Genomic DNA, 18,884 nt, shown 5'->3' on the forward strand with positions numbered 1-18,884 from the left:
TTGTATGCATTAAGGAGAGAAAGTGACAATGAAAGCACACAGTCAAGAGAAGTAACTAAGTGTAACACATGCTTTATATCTCTGCGGCTGGAAAACCAACCTGTGAGGATGTTGCTAACAGCAGCAGGTGATACTGTGTCTCAGCAGTCTGCTGTTGCACTTGGCCGTGGTTTTGACCTGTGAATCAGAGACACACAAAGTGAATGCCATCACAGGGCTGGCACAGTGTCTTGTTCAGATTTTGCATAAGCCACACGGTCTGGAGTCACTGCCTGGGTGTCAGCACAAGCCTTGAGCACACATGGAGCAGTGGCCCTGGCTTTAGGGTCTGGTTTGGTGTATTTTCTGCAGCTTCTGTTTGGCTTTGGGCACTGTGTGTTTTCCGTGGTACAGGGGATGCCTGAGCTGCGTGCGGTGACCTACCATGGTTCAGACTCACTCTGCTCTCCCCACCCTCTCCAGCCTCTTCCTGCTGCTCTTTGGTATTCTGTTTGTTCTTTACATATGATAACACCTCAATTAAAATGTGACTGCAGATGTGTCAGCAAGGAAGGCGCTGAGAAAGTGTTGGCTGATGAGCTGGCGCTGTGTGTCCCACCTCTCTCCCCAGTTTTACTTCAAAAAATTATAATTATTCCCTGGAGTAGATCTCATTTGGCTGATGTCTCACAACTGGAAGCTGTGAAAACCATTATTCTGTGTAAGTTCCTTTTGTGTCCTGACGAGAATGATCACACACACACTGCAAGCTGCGGAGAGGAAGAATATTTTTTTCTGTAAATGAATCCACGTTGCATCACTTGTAGATAAGCCTGATGTTACCCAAACATTTTCCTCCTCGTTGTTTAAAGGCAAAGCATGGTGCACCCGTGTGACCAATTGCCTACATCTCTTGAGATCTGACTATTTTATGCTATATTTGACTTACGCTGACGAATGAGACGATAATGGGCTATGCTTCATTTGAGCTTGTCACAGCTTTTGCTAACAGCCTTGTTTTCCAGGCAGCCTTGCTTTGGGTTGTGGTAGAAGTGGAGGAGAAGGTGTTAATGCAGCCTTGCTTATTTTAGCAAATGAGTGAATCAGTGGTTTTAGGAAAACAGTTCAACGTATTAACCCTTTGTTTTCCAGAGCAACACAAATCTCTGTAGAGCAAACAGATGGCTCTGGCATATTTTTAGCCTTTCCCTCTGTTCCCATGGTATTCCAGACTGTGTGGGATTCCCTGTAGACTGTTGTAAGATTGGTGGGCCCAGCCATATATCTTGTTTTGCAACAAGGGAAGTGGAATCCTGTTCAAATCAGCTTGTTTTAGTAACTTTAAATGAGAGGTTCTCACCTATGGGATCAGGGATGGTGGGGAAGTCTGTAGAGGGATGTTGATCTTATGATTCTGGTGCTTGCTCATTGTCAGGTGCTACATTAGATTATAGGAGGGACAAAATAAATGGGAAATACTGTTCTAGTGGTATTGTCTGTATAAGCAATTGATGCATCCAAAGGTGTAGATAGCAGAGGAGAAAATCACCAGGGGTTTGGTGGTCTCCAGCTTGCAGATAGGATGGGGAAAAGTAGTTTCCGTAGCTGTGAACAGTCTCTCTGGGATATGTACTCTGAGAAAGTTCTGAAAACATCTTAATTCCAGGCAATGATTCTTTTTTGGGTGTGGTCACATTCAGCAGTATTCACATGCACCCTGTTTCAGGGTTTATTTGTGGTTCTCTCTGGTCATGAAAGGTTTTGTTCAGGCACAGTGAGGGTGACTTACTGAAGAGGACGCTGCCTGGAGAGCTCTGACATCTGGGCCACAGGGATTCTAAAAGGGCCTGAGCCTGGGGGCTGGTTAAAGAGCCACTGGTGGCTCTCGGCACGTGGTGGCCGCGGCGCCTGGCACGGCTCAGCTGGCACAAGTCCTGCCACTGCATTTCACACCGTGAAGGTGTAAATTTACACCCCTTCCCCAGGTGTGGAAAAAGCCAGTCTGCTAAAATCAGGGTGAGTGCAATTTTGCTGCTCTCTGTATAAATCATGTGGGAGACTTTCTAATTCCACCCTGCAGCATTTACATATTTAATCTCTTTTTGCTTTTTTTGAAATTTTTCATAAATGCTTCTGCTTCAGGAGATCCTGCCCAAATGTCACTGTCGCAGCACAGCCTGACCTTTCCTGCAGGTCCTTGTCTTGCCATCCTCACAGCTCCGAGGTGTTCCCTGCCTGCACTTCAGCGTGAGACGTGCTCACAGACTTCTGCGGTATGAAGGCGAACTGCTGAGATGAATTGTTTATTTCAAATGGCATCTTCTGGCTGTTACTTGGATCCTGCTGTAAGATTTCAGTGGATGGAGCCAGTGTGGGGTCCCTCAGAACTCAATTACATCTAGATCTCACAAATTGTGTTAACAAAATCTCTTCTGTGCTGGTCAGTTTTTGAAGAAAATTAAGTGCAGTCAGTAGAAGTCTGAGTTTCTTCTTGCCTGGAAGTGGAAACAGGATTCAGTTCCAGTCAGAAAATCTTTGCTGGAAAAAAATACCTAGCTGTTCTGGCAGCATCAGTATAAGAGGTGGCCAGGAGTCCTGAGGGGCTTCATAGCCTTAAAGCTGAGAATCCAGCCCCTCCTGGTTCCTGAGCTAAGCCTGAGCCACAAAGCCTCAGCCTTTCACCTCTGTGTTGCATCCAGAACTTGTATTTTGAACAAGGGGGTCTCCCGTGGAAGAATATTCTGCCTCACTTTATTGTCCACTGCTTTGTACTGCTAATTCCTCCTCATTAGCATGCATCTCCGCCTTGGTCAGTTTTGATTTCAAAATTGTGTCTTCACACTGAACTTTGCCCCTTTATTTTCATTGTAGAGACTCCTTATCGTGTTCCTCGTGGACTCTAATGTGTCAGATAGCAGCAGGGGGCAGACGTCTCTGCAGCACAGTCAGCATTACTGGGAGAGAGGAGGCAAATGCTTTGGCTGAAGTGACCTGTGATTACAGTGGAGAAACATTTTTGCATTGAAAGGATAATTGCCCATTCATCCAAGCAAGTTAAACAATAGGGACAGAGGGTTTGGTTTTCTCTGATTGTTTCCCAAAGCAAAAACGATGGATGTCTTCTCTCTGAGACTATTGGATGTCTACTGAGGGTTCACTGGAGAGAACCTTGCAGCTGCCAAAAGAACCAGCTAGATTATTGAGCCTGCAGCTCATTTTTTCTGTTCTTGTCCTCTTCCTGCAATGAAGAACTAGTTTGCAATCTAGACCTTGTTTGTGCTGTCTCACATGGTGTGGGACTCCCCTGGGCAGCAATGCAGAGAAAAGCATTGGTCCCCAGCCCAAAACAGTCTCTAGCTCATCATGATGGCTTATGATGTTAAGTGCTGGAGACCATGGTGTGTTCCTTGTGCTGCCTGTAGGTATTAAAACAATCGCATGGGCATTTCAGCACTGAATTGTGGCAGCAGTTGGTTTTGCAGCCATGTCCCTTGCAATGGGATCAGCATCTCAGGAGCCTGATGTGCCCATCCAGGCGCATCCTGCGCGTTCCACGGCTGCAAAAAGGGGCTGAGTTGCCCATTCCACAAATTGAGCTTAATGTTAAGTAATGACTTCAGTCTGGAATTAACTAGGAAGAGCTTCTTGACTTGTCCCAGAAAGCTATTAGTAAAAACACATGATCAAGTGCATTACAGGCTGTGCAAATATGCAGGGATTTATGCACAATACATGTATGTATATTAATGCACAAACTCTATGCAAGTATCCACCTAGATGTAGTTCTAGTTGATTAAAATCCTTGTAGCCCCTGACCTGTTCTGGGAGCTGTGTTGATTAGCGCTGGCTCAAGATGTGAGTACTAGTAGCATAAATTCCATCAGGCTGTTCGGTAAATTCTTCGTCATCTCCTGCACTGATGTCAGTTACTTGCATAATAAAATCTAATTGTAAAGCTGGAAAATTAAATTTAGGGAAAACTGGAGACAGAAGCACTTTGCTCAGGTGATAATTTCATTTACTGTTAAGACATTGCTTAGACCTAAATGTGAACGCATTCTCTGTTCTTCTATTATATGTACTTTCAGGCATACAACATCTTATTTAATTTGATTTAAAATGTATATTGTATATGGGTGAGCAACTGGCAGACTGCAATCATTGGATCAGCTTTGAGAAATAAACTTAATGTGCCCCATTCACCGAGAACCTCCAGTGACACTGCTGTGTTATAGCACAATATTAAGCAGCGTAGAGGCTTCCCAGCTGGCTCCAGGAATCTGTGCATTCAAACCTAAACCATAATTTGTTGCCTCTTAGCAAGAGACCTATAGGAAATAGGATTCTCTAAAGCAACCCTGCGAGCACCTGAAATAGTATTTGCTGACATGGCCATGATAGGAGCTTGCCATTAGTCAGAGAGAGTTACAGGTTGGTGGTGTAACCTGGCACACTGGTGTCTGGTTAGATTTTGTTGCTGTGTTGCATGTGAATGAAAAAATGTTCATTTTCTCATCATCCAGATTTGCTTGTTCGTAAATGAGGCCTTTGGCTGATCATGACATTTATGGGCACAGAGAGAATTTATAAGCACTGAGAGCATCTGAAGGAAGAAGTGTCATGCGCGCACATCAGTGCATTATCTGCAAGGCTTTAAGAAACTGCTAGGGTTTTGTGAGCATGAGAAGAGAAACTGGGTCATGTGGATTCATTTGCTGCATATCTTTCCAGCTGGGCTTTTGTTGCTGCTCACACTGACACATCTGAGCTCACGTTGCAGACTCCAGGACCGTTCACATCCTACATGTCTGCTGTCCTGGCCTCCTGCGCTCCCCCGGTTTATACTCCAGGGTGTCTGGGGGCCCAGGTCCGGGTCAGGGTTGTGCTGCAGTGGATGGTGATCTCAGCAGCAGCCTGTGCCTCAGCGAGGAGCCTGCTGGGCACAACACGCACAGGGACATGCAGAGACTTATTATACAATGTCACACAGCCTATTTATCTACAGAGAGGAGAACAGTCAGAGCTGGGGTGTCCCAGCCCTGTGCCCACCTCCCCAGACTGTTCTGCCTCTCTCCTTCTTCTTCAGTTACTTGTTTCTCTATTTCTTTATTCTAGACAGCACATCACACAACAGCCTGTACCGTCTAGACTGCTTTTCTCCCTCTTCCTCAAAACCCTCATGAAAAATCTGCCAGACCTTCTTTGGGGCAAATGCCAATTTGGTGGCTGTGTTTAAATTCAGTGTAATCTCATTTTATGGTGAGTAGTGATCAGAAAGGCTAAACTGAAGCTGAGATTATAAGCAATAAGTACATTTCTTGTTTGCAGAGTATGCTGAACAGAACCGTTCTCTCTCATTGCATGAATCTTTTTTTTTCTATTTCCCTATACAAAACTTGTATTCTCTGCTGTGGTGAGGAAGTTTCATTTGATCCCAAGTGCCCACTGAGTTTTCTGTCCTATAGTCTGGATTCTTCAGGGAATGAGGCATCTCTGGTTGTGCACATCTTTATCTCTCCTTTCCCAGTAACTTTTGATGAGAGGGATGGAGATCACTAAGGTTTTAAGTTCCTATGAGCTGCACACTCAGCAAGGGCTTCTAGGGAAGGAGGTCCTTTTAGCACCCTGCTCTAAGATGAAAGGCTAGGTTGCAGATTCACCTCTTATTAAGCTCTTGAGACCCACGCAGGAGAGTATTAATGTGTCCCAGCTGCACAAGTGTTTTGCTCAGAGCACATGTCTTACTTAGCACCAGATAATCCAACTAAAAAACATGATTTCTCCTTGCAGAACAATTTGTTGGCTGGTTCAAGTGATCTTTACAGGTATTTTTCCACTTGGGGTTTTCTGTAGAACATATCGGCTAGCTGAGCAACAGATGAAGCGCTAAGCTCAACACATATTTTATGATCTTTTTTTTTTTAGGTGGAAAAACTGGCAAAATACTTGGACCCAAATGATTTGGGAAGAATCAATTTTAAGGACTTCTGTCATGGAGTTTTTGCTATCAAAGGTATGTGCATTTTTCTTAAAAATAATCCACTTCAGTTCCACTAGTGTTTCTCTGGTTGTAGAAAACATAATGATGAAAGACATCCTCTCTCTTGACTGTGGTTATTCCTGGGGACAATCAGGCAACTCTGGGAACAGAGCCACTATATTTTTCCTTTTTGTGCATCTCATGTATCAGTTGTAAGCAGTGCTAGAATTCCTGCATGCACAGGTGCTTGTGTATTGGTTTACTGTTGTTTTTTCTGAACAAACGTGATGTGGTTTAAAGAGAAATGTAGCAGAATAATGAATAGCTTTGTGGTTAGCAGGCAGTGCCAAAGTATGATACTTCCAGGTTCTCATCTGTTCCTACCCTTGATTTACCTAAGGAAGTTAGAGAGCCCTTGGGCTTTAGTTTCTCTGCTAGGAAATATAAGACTATTCTACTCCTCGTGAGGTATCCACAAGGTATAGTTAATACATGTTTTCAAATTACTTGGGGACATGTATTGGAATGAAGGGTTAATTACAGGTTGGCCATGCCAGCCCTGAAGATAGAGACCAGGCGGATCAAACCATCTCCTTCGCAAGAGAGCACAGTTCTTGGCAGAAGAGAGAGACATTCTAATGCTTCAGAGCTCAGCCAAAGGACAGCAAAGCAGTGAAGAGGTACTTCAGCTGTTTTGCTGGTGATTAGTTTTCTGGCTTCGTATAGCAACATAATCCAGCCTGTTCTTTTCTGGACACGTAGTATGTCCTTAGTAAAGTGCCAGAGTACTGTCACAGCCCAGAGGCTTCACTTCAGGGACGGGGTGAATGTCACAGCGATCATATTGGAATTCCAGGAGAAGCCTCTGAAGAGTCTGCTATGATGAGATTATTACAGAGCCATAATGATGCAAGAATGTAACACCACAGCAATTTTAATTAAAGTTTATGGCAGCCAAGGACAGTGTATAATTATGTAAAATTACAGTGAGAATCTGCTCTCAGTCCATGTTCATCAAGAAACCTTCCAAGGTAACACTGATGTGTTTGAAGAGAAGGCACTAGAAAACCCAGAAGAAATGTTAATATGTTAGCATATAAAAATCTATATTAGAGTTTTTCCTTGTCCAGGAAATGCTGTAGCAAACTGGGTTCTAGGTTAAATAAAACACAAGCTCTGGAAATCATCTGGTAATTCAGAGTCTACAGATGTGCACAAATGCACAAAATATGGTCAGGAAGGGAAAGATGTGACCCAGAAGAACACCTCTGCTGTAATAATCTTGTTCACTCCTTGGTGAAGGAGTGGGCAGCTACATTCTGTTACTGTGAGGGACAGTGTGGGCATATTGACAGTTATTGGTGAGTGATGACACCTTGGGAGTTTTCATCCTTGCTCACCTTGTGTGAACTGATTCATGTATTCATATCCTAAGGTCTAGTCCTGCAAAGATGTGACTGAATCAAACTCTCTGGAATACCTTGTACTCCAAGTTTAAGAGTAGCTTAAAGCCCTTATGTGGAACATATTACGGATGGGGTCCAAATCTTATGCTTGGTGGATATTAGTTTGTATATGTGAACAAGGAAATCATCCAATTCTGCAGCATCACCTAGAGCTCTCTCAGCACATCATTAGCGTTGTCAACACTTAGACAGTGTCAGTGCCAAGCGTGTATAATCACAGGAGCAGTTGTATCTATTTCTGATAAGACATTGTTATTCATACTTTCACAGCAGCTCTTTAGGAAAGCTGGTTCTATTGCTCACCTCACAGCATGGAAGTTTTATTGGTCTTTACCTACCAGCCATATTTTTCTTACAAATAAAATTGGTCATCTTAAAATTCAGACAGGATATGTCTACCTTTTGGAATGGAAAGCCGCCACTGTGTTGTTACCTCTCACTTTTCAGTGCAGCCACATCCCATGGGAAACAGCATGCTTGTTAGTGAACAAAAAGCAATTTGTCGTGGCAGCAAGAGATTATAAATATGATTCTTTAACATCTCAGCCTATTGCAGTTGCTTGGGGCAATCAGATTAATAGAGCAAAATGAAATCTTATTATACCAGTGTTTTTCTTCAGTAATGGAGTATGAAGCCATGTTATTCTTAGCACTGGAAGCCAAATGTTTAAATTCAAGCTTTACTGTAATAATGCCTTGCCATATTTCTTATTTGTAGGACTTCAGATTCATTTGTCTCATAGATGGTTGCCTTTACAGAATGCTGAAGAAATTTTTTGCTGCACAGAGGTAATAATAGTGTTGTGGGGGTTTTTGGTAGTTCAGTTGAAGCATGAGGTTTGAAGCATCTGGAACAACAGTGGTAAAGAATTGACCTCTGATGATGTTGATTTAGGCATTTCAGATCCAGGTGCGGATCTTTGCAAAAAACTAAATGTTGGAACCTGAAAAAATCCCAAACATTGGAGTGTTCAACATCTGCTTTGTAACTGGTTGGTAGCAGCTCTGGCTTCAAGGAGAAACCCCAAACTGTGGATCTAGAATCTCCATAAACCAGGGCATTGTTCACACTTGGCTGGTACAAATGAAAAGTGTTGTGTTCCCTCACAAGTGGACATCAAGCCTTGGCTCCTCCTTAGTGCCTCTGAGCTGGGTAAACCTCATGACATATGAGTCATGTACCTTAGAGCAGCTGCTGGGACTATCAGGTGGAAAAGGCAATTAATCTTCAGCTGCTGTGTAGGAGGAACTGTGGGGAAGGATGTGCTGAGGAGTCTCACTAACAACAGGGACCTTTGGAAGTGATGAAGAGGACTTTTTCAAGTGGAGGTATCTGTGCTCGAGGGGAGAAACTCATTCCCACTGTGTCCCTGGGATGGAATACTGGACAATCAGGGTGCTTTCTATTTATGGGAAGCTTTGCTTCTTTCTACTGATCCTTCGTGGATTAAAGGACTTTGGCTCAGCATCTGTGCTGAGCCCTTGTTGTCTAGGCTGCTTTCCCCATGCAATTAGGCTCTGCCAGAGCCAGGGACAGGCTTGCCATCAAACTTAAAGCTTTGCAACAGTTTCATTGGAATGCCAGAATATGAAGCTTTTACTCCTGCTGAAGCTGCCCTCCCTATCTGCTCACTGCATGGCTTTATTTCTAATAACTGCATCAATCTGGAGAGCAGTTGTCATGAAATAACACCTGTACCCTCTTACGTAGCAGCTGTGTCAAAGCCAGTGCTAAGAAGTGGCACCGCTTAGAGACTTTGAGAGCAGCCTGAGCATCACTCAAAGGCTGAATTCCCATTGATTTCAGCAGGGTCAGTGTGAGATCCATTACTGTTTGCTCAGTGCAGTCAATGACTGGTTTCGCTGTACTGAATTTATTGTACTGATCCAGTAAATATTTTCTGCCACTTGTAATACTTAAAGGCTTCAGTGGAACTGTTATTTCTGATGTGCAGTGCGGGGTGGTGGGTTCCACAGCCAGATGTCTTTGCAGGACCAGGATCTTGGTACATTTGGCAGGGTCTAATTAGGTCTGAACTGTTCCTTCTATTTTAAGATTTGTGTTGTCTTTCCAGTAGTCTCTCTGCTTTGATGCTCTACTTAAAACCCCAAGCCCTGACAAGTAAAAGGTGAGCTCCCCCTACTGACCTTGGTGTTGGAGCTCCCAGAGATGAGAGGGTACAGGACAAATACAAATCAGTGCAGAATTAAAAGGTAAAGGCAAAAGTATTCCAAGTTTATAGCTTATTTTAAGCATGAAAACAGCACTGCTGTGTATCAGTTTGAGAGTAATGGCTTTCATAATGTTAGAGACTGAGCCACCTTAGCACAGAGCATTTCTGCATAATGAATCTTTGTGCTATAGCAGAATCACTATTTTTTCAGATGAAATCGTACAGCCTGTTTTTCTCCTGGAGCAAGAGAGGCTTTTCCTCATCTTGTAGAAGTTTTAAGGACATTTAAGTTATGCTTTGTTACGATACTTGGAAATGGAGAGTTCTTGGAGCTCCTTCATAGTCATTAACCATGTGGAAGAAGCACAGTTGTGAATTTATACGCTTCCCCACCTGCAGCAATAGCAACCTTTGAATCCTCAAAATAGTAACACAGACCATTATATGCCTTCAAAAATCCATCTCTCTGCTTCCCTGGATCTTTAGGCATCTAATTACTGCAGTTGCCTGGAAAGCTTCTAGAAGCAGTTTTATGTGAGCACATAACAGTTAAAAGGTAGACATGTTTCTCCATGAGTTTCTAGCAAATTTGATGAAAATTCCAATAATACAGATTTGCCCAAAGCTCTAAAGAAATGCTCAAAAAGGGATGTTGGCTGTTCTGGTATCTCAGATTGTGACACGTTATCTGGATTGTGAAAGAATATGAAAATAATGTTGTACGAAATTTTATTATTTGTTTTCCAAAACAGAATATTTCTGGCCACCTGTTTCACTGGAGATTTTCTGTTTGCCTTTATAGTTTCATTTAGATGCTCCAGACAAACATAAGTCTTAGCAAACCAGTGCTGAGTTTTGTCCATCTCTTATAAATGACTTTCAAATCTAAGTTGCCATCCCATAGCTGGGAACAGTGTTGTACCTGCTTTGCCCTGGAGATTCGGTAAGGAATAGGCGATGGACATGTTGCAGTTGTGTAGAAGGAGTTTATTTGCCTGACACCAGTATTTGTAGTATATACGACTACCAAAGGCCAGAACAGCTGCACTGGTGCAGGAGCTATAGCTGGATCTAGCCCGAGCACAGATGTATAGCTCATAGCTATAGATCTCAGACTTTACCGTGCTCCATGACTGAAGATGGTTTGATGAATCTGTCCATTCTTTCAGGAGTAACTTACTACAGGAGCAGAGCTAAGGAGAAGGGCTGTTACATAAAGGTGAAGAGTTGAGATCTCCTGTTATAAATTACACTATATCTGTTTAATGACCTGAAGTTGGTTACTCTTAAAAGTACTTCAGAGTTTTCTAAGGCTCAACTAAATTTTACTAAATACAGCCTGAAACTGTAAATGAGTCTAATACACCATTAAAGATCCAAGGGTAGATAAAGTAAAAAGTTATTGCTGTAAGGAGAAATGCCAGGAATCAACTACATTCAATTAGGTAACCACATTTGATTTCCTATAGTATTAAAATTGTTTAATTGCCTGTGAAAATTGCATGATGCAGCATGGGTTAAATCTCCTTCTCAGAGCATTTGCAGGAAGTGGCTTTGCTGCAATTGTGTTTATTTGTGGCCAGAATGTCTGTTTGCAAATGGACTGTTAGGGTGTGAAGAAAACTAATGAAACTGAAGGTAAATTTGCAAAATTATCTTATAAGAGAAGTTGTGTGTGGCATCCTGAGTGAACTGAAAAAGTTAAAGGTTTACATCTTCCCCTTCAGTGACTTGTAAAACATTTTCATCACCATTGGTGAGGAGTGGCCTGAGACGACCAGCCCCACCATCCTCCAGAGTTAAGAGTTTCTGATTTGTGTCTTGACAGGGATAATTCACACTTTCTTACGTTCCTCTGTTACCTCTGGCTCACCTGCCTCATGGATGGATATCAGTGTGTAATGTCACGGCCAAATGTGTTGTGTTAGTGGTGGGATAGAAGAGAGAAATACTGCTGGATAGTTGCAGCTTCCAAGTAGGACAGTGTACAACACGTGCTGAGGTGTCACACAGCTTAAGCCCTAGGCTGTAAACTGGTTATTCTAAAATAATCTGGCCTGATAGTCCTGCCTTCTGCAGCTCAACATGCCAAGTGCAGTCATTTGTAATTAATGGGGAATGAGACATTTGGTGATTTCAGTGTTTCTATATTTGTCTCAGGTTTTCAGATGAGAGGAGGACTGAGGGAAACACAGACATTGATTTTTCCAGCTGTTAATGTGGTTGTTAACAAAAGCAAACACAGAAGCTGGAAATCTCTGGTTGCAAGGCGTAGATATTTGCTTGCCAAACACCATGCTCTTTTTGAAGGGGAATTTGTGACATTTAGGTATTGCCTTCTTGTCACTAGACCAGAGGAAATCAGAAGCAGCTCCACTACTAATGTGCAACAGACACTGGCTCATGCCGAGCCTGCAAATCCAGTGTTCGACTTCAGAGTTTTGGGCTGCCCAGGGTTGGGTTTCTATCCCGCGGGATAGTTTGCCAAGCCAAGCAACACTCAGCTTTTCATTGCAGTGTAGCGTATCCACACTGAGAGTCAGCATTAGAGTAACTGCTCTTTTAAGTGCCACACGCTGGATATGTTCTGTGCAGAACTCCAAGGGCAGGGCTTTGTTACAGCTATTTAAACATATTCCAGAGCTAACTTTCAAGCTTTTGTGCCTACAGACTAGCTAAAAACCGGTTTCTTCCTCTATTGTGCATAGAGTCTCTGGGAAGATAAACTCTCCGCCTACCCATTTGCTCTCATTTCTCTTTGCCAGGCTGTGAGGAGTTACTAAAAGATGTCCTGTCTCCTGAAAACTCTGGGCCTCCGCACTACGAGCCGCAGTATGTCGATTACTATTACCAGGTAAGAGAAGCACTAATTCTGTCTCATGTCAGTGGGCGAGGAAGACTCTGGAGTGATGTGTAGGTGCGTCATTGTAAAGGCTGTTGTTTTGCTTGGCCTCTTGACTCCTCCTTCCCAGATTCATGGCTGTTAGCAAGTTTTCCACACTGGTTTAAGCTGCATTTAACACCCAGTAGCTGTTGGCTAGTGTGAAAGTATTTAGGATTTGGATAGCATTGCTCTTACAAAACTCACTGTTTGCTTGGCTGTGAAGGGAGACAAACTTGCTGGCACCACACAAGTGGAAAACACTGATTTGTATCTAATTAAATAGTCCAGCTTTGTAGCTGAACAAGTCCTCAGAGACCTTCTGCAGTTAATAAACAGGGACTCACACCTGCTGGGAAGCAGGAACGATACACCTTTGGTAACCTTGATAGTATTGTGGCTGGTGGGTATAGCATATTTTCAGGCTATTAAAGGTCTGCATCTGTATCCTTAATCTGACAGTGTCTGCACAATCTAACAAGAAGGACAATGTTAACCTTCCTTAAAGTATTTGTTTGTCTCTGCTTCATTTTACTTTGGTTTTCGTCACCTCCACTCATGTAAATTCTTAAGATTAAAACTACGGTTAGCACTGTACATTCAGATAAGGATTGTGTGTCAATGGTGTTATGAGACTGTAAGTGATCCTGAAATCAGCAGGAAAAGCATTTTACCTTCCCAGATGATGAAGTGCAAGAAAAATACTGATGTATTGAGGAAAGACATGTGATAAGCATGCTGGTTTTACAGTACTGCATGGTGTTATACAAAACGGTTTCCAGTGTTCTTACAGAAAGTATAGATACAATTCCTTCAGTTTAGTGCAGAAGATGTCTGTCACAAGATGGAAGGAGCCCTCTAAGACTGCAAGCGGTAGAGCAGAATTTGGTCATAAATTTATTTAAGGAAGGGTTGTCTGGGCTTGCTGGCTCTTTTGCTTGGTGAAAATGCCCGACTGGTTTCAGTACCTGGGCTATGACAGGCTGACACCACCATCACTCTGCTTGTTTCTAAAACCCTATTTTTTTGTAACTGATGACATAGATACCCGCCATGCTGTTGCTTGGTTACCTTAATAGGTATCATAAACCAAATGTCCTGTTTTGCAATGGATGATAGAGGCTATAAAATGGATAGCAGGCTCTCTGCAAACACTACATGTTCCCTGATTGCTATGCAGACATTGCAGGCTGGTTCTGATGCTCTTTTAAGTCCAATGGCATGGTCATTGGGTCTTTATTCTTCAGGGATCTGCAGTCACCCAAAGCTGTGCTGTGGAGAGTGCTAGAAGATAAACTGTGAGATGGCTGCAAACCACACCGCTCCTGCCACCCATCTGCCCGGAGAGCCCAAGGGTGGGAGCTGCAGAAGCTAATCTTGATCGCAGCCGATGAGTTTCTCGTCTGAGTTCTAGATCCGTGCATCTGGAAGAGGAAGGGAGCAGAGGTTTGACCCCTCCTGCTCAGCAAGAGCTGATCTGGCAATGCTGCGGTGGAAGCCTTGCTGATCGCTCCTGAGTAGGACTTCTGATGTCCACCAGCCACCCTGCGTGGTCCCTGCAGTGGGTGGCATCATTGTGGTAGAGCCCAGCAAGTGTGTTTGCCCATTTACTTGGGCCAGTGCAGTATTTGTGCAGCCTCTGAGCAGAAGCAGGCTCTTTCCCAACTGCCCACAGGACAGATCACCCATCGTGGTGGGGTGAGGACATTGTTGTACACCCCGCGCTTGTCCCACAGCTCCTCTGCACAGCTGCCCTCCGGAGGGGACCGTTTCATCTTCAATCTCCAGGTCTTCCAGGTGCAGTTTGGAAACCGTTCGCTAGATGTCAGTTAAAGACCGCCAAAAAGCATTGAGTCGGGCTGCAGAGGGTATGTTGGCACATACAGAGAAGCTGGTCCAAAGAAGCTTGGGAGGATGGGACTGCAGTTTGGAGTTAGCAGCTGTAGACGCTCGCAGCTCTAGGACCTATGAATAAACCCCTCTGCATGTGGAATTGGAGTCTGTTGATTGGGCTAAGGTCTGTATTGTGCTCCATTTGAGGCACTGCTTCAGTCAAGCACAGGTTATCAGTATAATTTCTGTCTCTTACAGCCTTTAGACAGATAAGAGAAATGCTCTGAATTTCCCAAAAGTTAATTTATCAATCCTGAATTCCTTTCACAGCTGCTATGGCCTCACCTCTTGTTTTAGCTCCAGTTTGAAAGGAGACAAAAGCCTCCCTAGCCCAGTGTGCAGGATTTGCTTTGTGGCAAGCATCTGGTAGCACTTGAGAGCCCTTGGATGGCCTTTTGGAGACAGTAACCAACAGCAAGTCCACAGCTGAAGTATGTGTGTGAAAACCCAGACCCAGATTGAGCCAGCTCAAACAAAGCAAAGTGTCTGTGTCTGGTATTCCCAAATGGCTGGCTCGGAGCCTTCCCGGGCACCTGGCCAGCCGGCAGCACTAGCCACAAGACTCTGAGGGAACTAGGCCGGCTGCATGGGCAGCTCCCTGGCCAAGGTTTGCATTGCAGGCCCTAGGAAGCAGTGACCTGGGTCTAGTTGCTCTTTTGTCTGAGCATCTATGTTTGGGGAAAAGGGAATCAGCAACAGGAGAGGGATTTTTCAGCTCTTCACATGGTGTATTTTAGCTGTTCAGATTTGAAGGGGGCCTGGATCTAGATCACCTGGATAGATGACAGGAGGTTGAATGACAGATCTTGGAGCCTCTCACCACCAGCTAGCAGGGTACCTATTCAACTAGCTACTTATGGTGGGACAGACTATGTATTTTTACATGTAATTGCATTTTCATCTGAAATCAGTGCCCAAATGCCATACATGCAAACCTAGTGAAAGCATGCTGTAAGATGTGGTAATAGCGGGGTCCTTTTTGAAACAAGGCTGTTTGTTTCTTATGAAATGTTGCTGTATTGAGTCGCTGCTTCCCATTTTTTCTGCTGTTCTAACCTGTAAATGAGTGTGAATCTGCCTTTTAACGGGGTACAGGACGAGCTGCTTTTTCAGTCCTGTGTGTGTTTGCCTGCCTGCCTGCCAAGTGATTAATTACACTGTATGAACAGCAGAAAATTTGTTGAAACATGACAAATTAATTGTGTTTGCATCTGGGATGGAGCTGGGACTACTGGCTGATCTGCTGCTTTGAAAATATTTTCAGTAGCAATTAGGAGTCCCCCACTGGCTTCTGAATTTTTTTTCCCTGCGAGCTGCTTGAGGTTATCTGCTAATATCTGTGTCGGAACAGGGAGAGCCTTTCTGCACTGGAAGAAGACTGTGATCCAAATGGCTTTTTCATTAGGCTGTAGAAGAACATAGCAGTCTGGGACACAGCCGGCCTGAGGAAAGGTGAAGGGCCATTTGCATAGGTCTCCTTTGTCAGCCTGGAATTGCAGGTTTTATCTCCAGTTGTGCCATGTATTGCTATTTATTGAAAAGCAAAGCCCAGAAAAGCATTGAATATTTTATCGAGCTCAAACTTGCAGTTCTCTTCTTGTTGTTCTCCTTTTGTTTCTCCACTGAGGACATCCCATTCGCCAGGCCTGCCAGCGCTTGCAGCAACTCTAGCAGTGGCTCCACCTTGACAGTGGTCAAGAGTTGCCAGTGTTCTTGGGCAAGATGATTGACCTCATTTGTCAAGAGGGTTTTCTCATTACTGTTTTTTTCTAACATTAAACCCAGGTGTTGCCTAACTGTTAATACATCTTTCCTTCTGCTTTCTGTGGTAGCGTTGGCAGACATCCTATCTTAGCACAGGCAAAGGCGTTAAGATGTTATTAAGTTGGAAATACCTTTCCGAGCGAGAGCCGAGAGAAAAAATGGTGAGAAGCAATATTAAATACGGCAAATTGAGCTTTTTTTTCCCCTCTGTTTCTTATCAGCCCCCAGTTTTCTCCACCACCCACACTCTCCCAGTCACTCTTGGCTCCCATTGTGTTTTCAGCCTTGCATGTGAAGACTTCCCTCTCCATGCTCGATACACTTGGGGTGTTCATGCTACGCAGTGATCAGCACAGCGTGTGTTTGCAAACTCCTTCCCGTCCCAAGCTGCTGGTGGTCTCTTTTGTCCTGCTGTCGCTGTGGGCCCCGCGCTGGACTGTGAGCAGCTCCTCCTACCGTCTCCTCAAGAAGCTGAGAGAGAAGCTGTGTCTTCATTCCCTCAGTAGTCAAAACCTGGGACGTGCATGGAATGGAATTCAACTGGGGAATCTTCTGGCTTGAGCCTCTCTCTTGGGTACACCAAAGGAAGCAGACATTTCCCTGTTTTCCCTGGTCAAATCTAGAAGTCTGTTTTATGTTTGGTGCTCCTAAATCTCCCAGATTCTCTTTCCCCTCAGCTTCTGCTGCATCCCCTGGGTAATGAGTGCGCTCAGCATCTTCAGGGACAGCCTTTTGGGAGGCCCAGCCTAGGGACTGATCCCAGCCCAGGAACTGATCGCAGCCCCTGCTGAAATCAGTACAAAGACTTCTCAGACCCTGGCAGGAGTGAGGTCAATGCCTTGGGTTGTACTGGGGGGTCATTGCCTGAATCGCTTGCTGGAGCAGGGGGAAGAAAAGCTTGATACAGCGAGAAAAGTCCACGTTTCTAGGTAGGACCAGGCAGGATTCTACACAGGCAACACACTGTCTGCGCTGATGAAAAGTTTATTGGAACCTCTAAGGGCAACACTCTCAGCAATTCATTTTTTCCTATTCTTTTTTTCCAAGCACCAGAAAGCAACATTAACTACAACTGCCAAGAAACCCCCAGTGAACAATTACCCAGAGCAATGAAAAGCACAGCGGGCCCCCATTTGGGACTAATTTACATGGAAATTGCCTGCATTCACCTGGCAATATTCTGAATTATATATTTTTATGTCTGTGCATACATGCTAAAATAAGTGTCCTTCCTACAAAACACCTGCATAAAAATAACCTCCCTTCCTGGCTGCTGAAGCTGATTATGAAATGCTGCCCTGAAGAAGCGCTGTACATAGAATGAGCAGTTTTGCATTCGGGGCAAGGTAGGCGTCTTCCAACAAAATAAACGCTGACTCCTCCAAAAACAGCCATAAAAGACATTAAAGGAGTATTTTCTTTCTCAAAACCAGTTTGAAGTTTTGATTTGGTGGAACATCACGCACTGACATTTTTGAAAGGGAAATTACTTTTTCCCCAATTTGTTTTTGCTTTGCTTGTTGTATAAAACACATAGAACACAAAAGATGTGAAACACTCTGGCCCAGTCAGAAAATATTTCTTCCGTTTCTCAAAATGTGTTTTGGTTTTTCTTTTGAGAAAAATGCGAGGGTTTGACCTTCTCATCCTGAGCTAAGCCAGGAAAATATTTTGAAATCTAAGAGCTCCCAGGCTGGGAGAAATGTTTTCCCACCTCATTCTTGCCATAACAGCCCAGTAGATGAGCTTTGCTCCCTCCAACTGCAATCCCACCGTGTGAGCCCAGCAGGAGACTCCGCAGGGCTGGGCTGACCGGAGAAAGATGCTGCTTGAGTGTCTGTAGCCCCAGAACGGAGCATCCCAGTGCAGGAGTGTGTATTCATTCATCTTTGGGGGGCTGGGAAGCTGGGCTGAATTTGTGTGTGTTGGCGTTTTTTTGCACAAATTCTGCCAGTTAGCTGGTTTAAATTTTAAGCACCTGCTTTTGCAGGTGAACTGCTGTAATACAAGCTTAAATCAATAAGGGACCAAACATTATTCACTTCTCACGGGGACTTGTCTGAGCCAAAATGTGCTGTTTCTTAGGGCTGTATTGGGCTGGGTGGTTTGAAACAGGTGGAAGTGTGGCTGGGTCAGCCATCCTCGCTGTGACTCGGTGATGGAGCTGAAGTTCCAGCCGTCGTGTCCTTCCAGGTATCTACAGAAAAGTCACCTCCTGCACTTATAGTTGTTATTATCAATTACTCTTTTTTGAGTATTTCTGCTCTGTGGCCAAGGTGGGATTTTGTATAGCATTCAAAAGCTTTACCATTTGAAAGCCTGTTACCTGTCTCTTTGACAGAATCTCTGTTTAATAGGCATTTTCTGTCTTATCCCTATTTTTTCTTTCTGCGGCATTATCTGCAAGCTTTTAATCTGCTGATTTTCTGACTGAGCAGAGTTTTGGGGGTGTTTTTTCTGGAATTGTCAGTTGCCATGGTAAAATATTCCTTCCATCCTTGTATCTCCATGGATAAACCAATTTAGGCTGTGGCTCAGTCTTTGGGTAGAAGCTGTGAAATGACTGGAAACTAAAGGTTGGTCTTTTTCTACCAAGGAGGTCACATCACTGTTGATTTAATCCTTCAGGTAAGTATGGCTTTGTGGTTTAGTCCTTTTTGCCTTTTGTTTGCTGTACTGAAAATCTGTCCACTTTAATTTGCGGTGTGTCTTGAATACAGCATTCTTAACAACATGGGCAAAGGAAA

At 43.9% G+C, this 18,884-nt stretch overlaps 1 protein-coding gene across 3 annotated transcripts in view; it reads left to right on the forward strand.

The window, feature by feature from the left end:
- RAB11FIP4 (RAB11 family interacting protein 4) overlaps positions 1 to 18,884 on the forward strand; it is a 91,848-nt gene that overhangs the window by 20,186 nt on the left and 52,778 nt on the right. For all 3 annotated transcript variants that reach the window (XM_021288423.2, XM_065034911.1, XM_065034912.1), the window contains exons 2-3: positions 5,905 to 5,992; positions 12,365 to 12,453. In XM_021288423.2, coding sequence (XP_021144098.2) covers positions 5,905 to 5,992; positions 12,365 to 12,453 — 177 coding nt within the window. The remainder of the gene's footprint in view (positions 1 to 5,904; positions 5,993 to 12,364; positions 12,454 to 18,884) is intronic.

This window comes from Columba livia, chromosome 18 (genome assembly GCF_036013475.1).
Source record: "Columba livia isolate bColLiv1 breed racing homer chromosome 18, bColLiv1.pat.W.v2, whole genome shotgun sequence".
NCBI classification, from domain to species: domain Eukaryota; kingdom Metazoa; phylum Chordata; class Aves; order Columbiformes; family Columbidae; genus Columba; species Columba livia.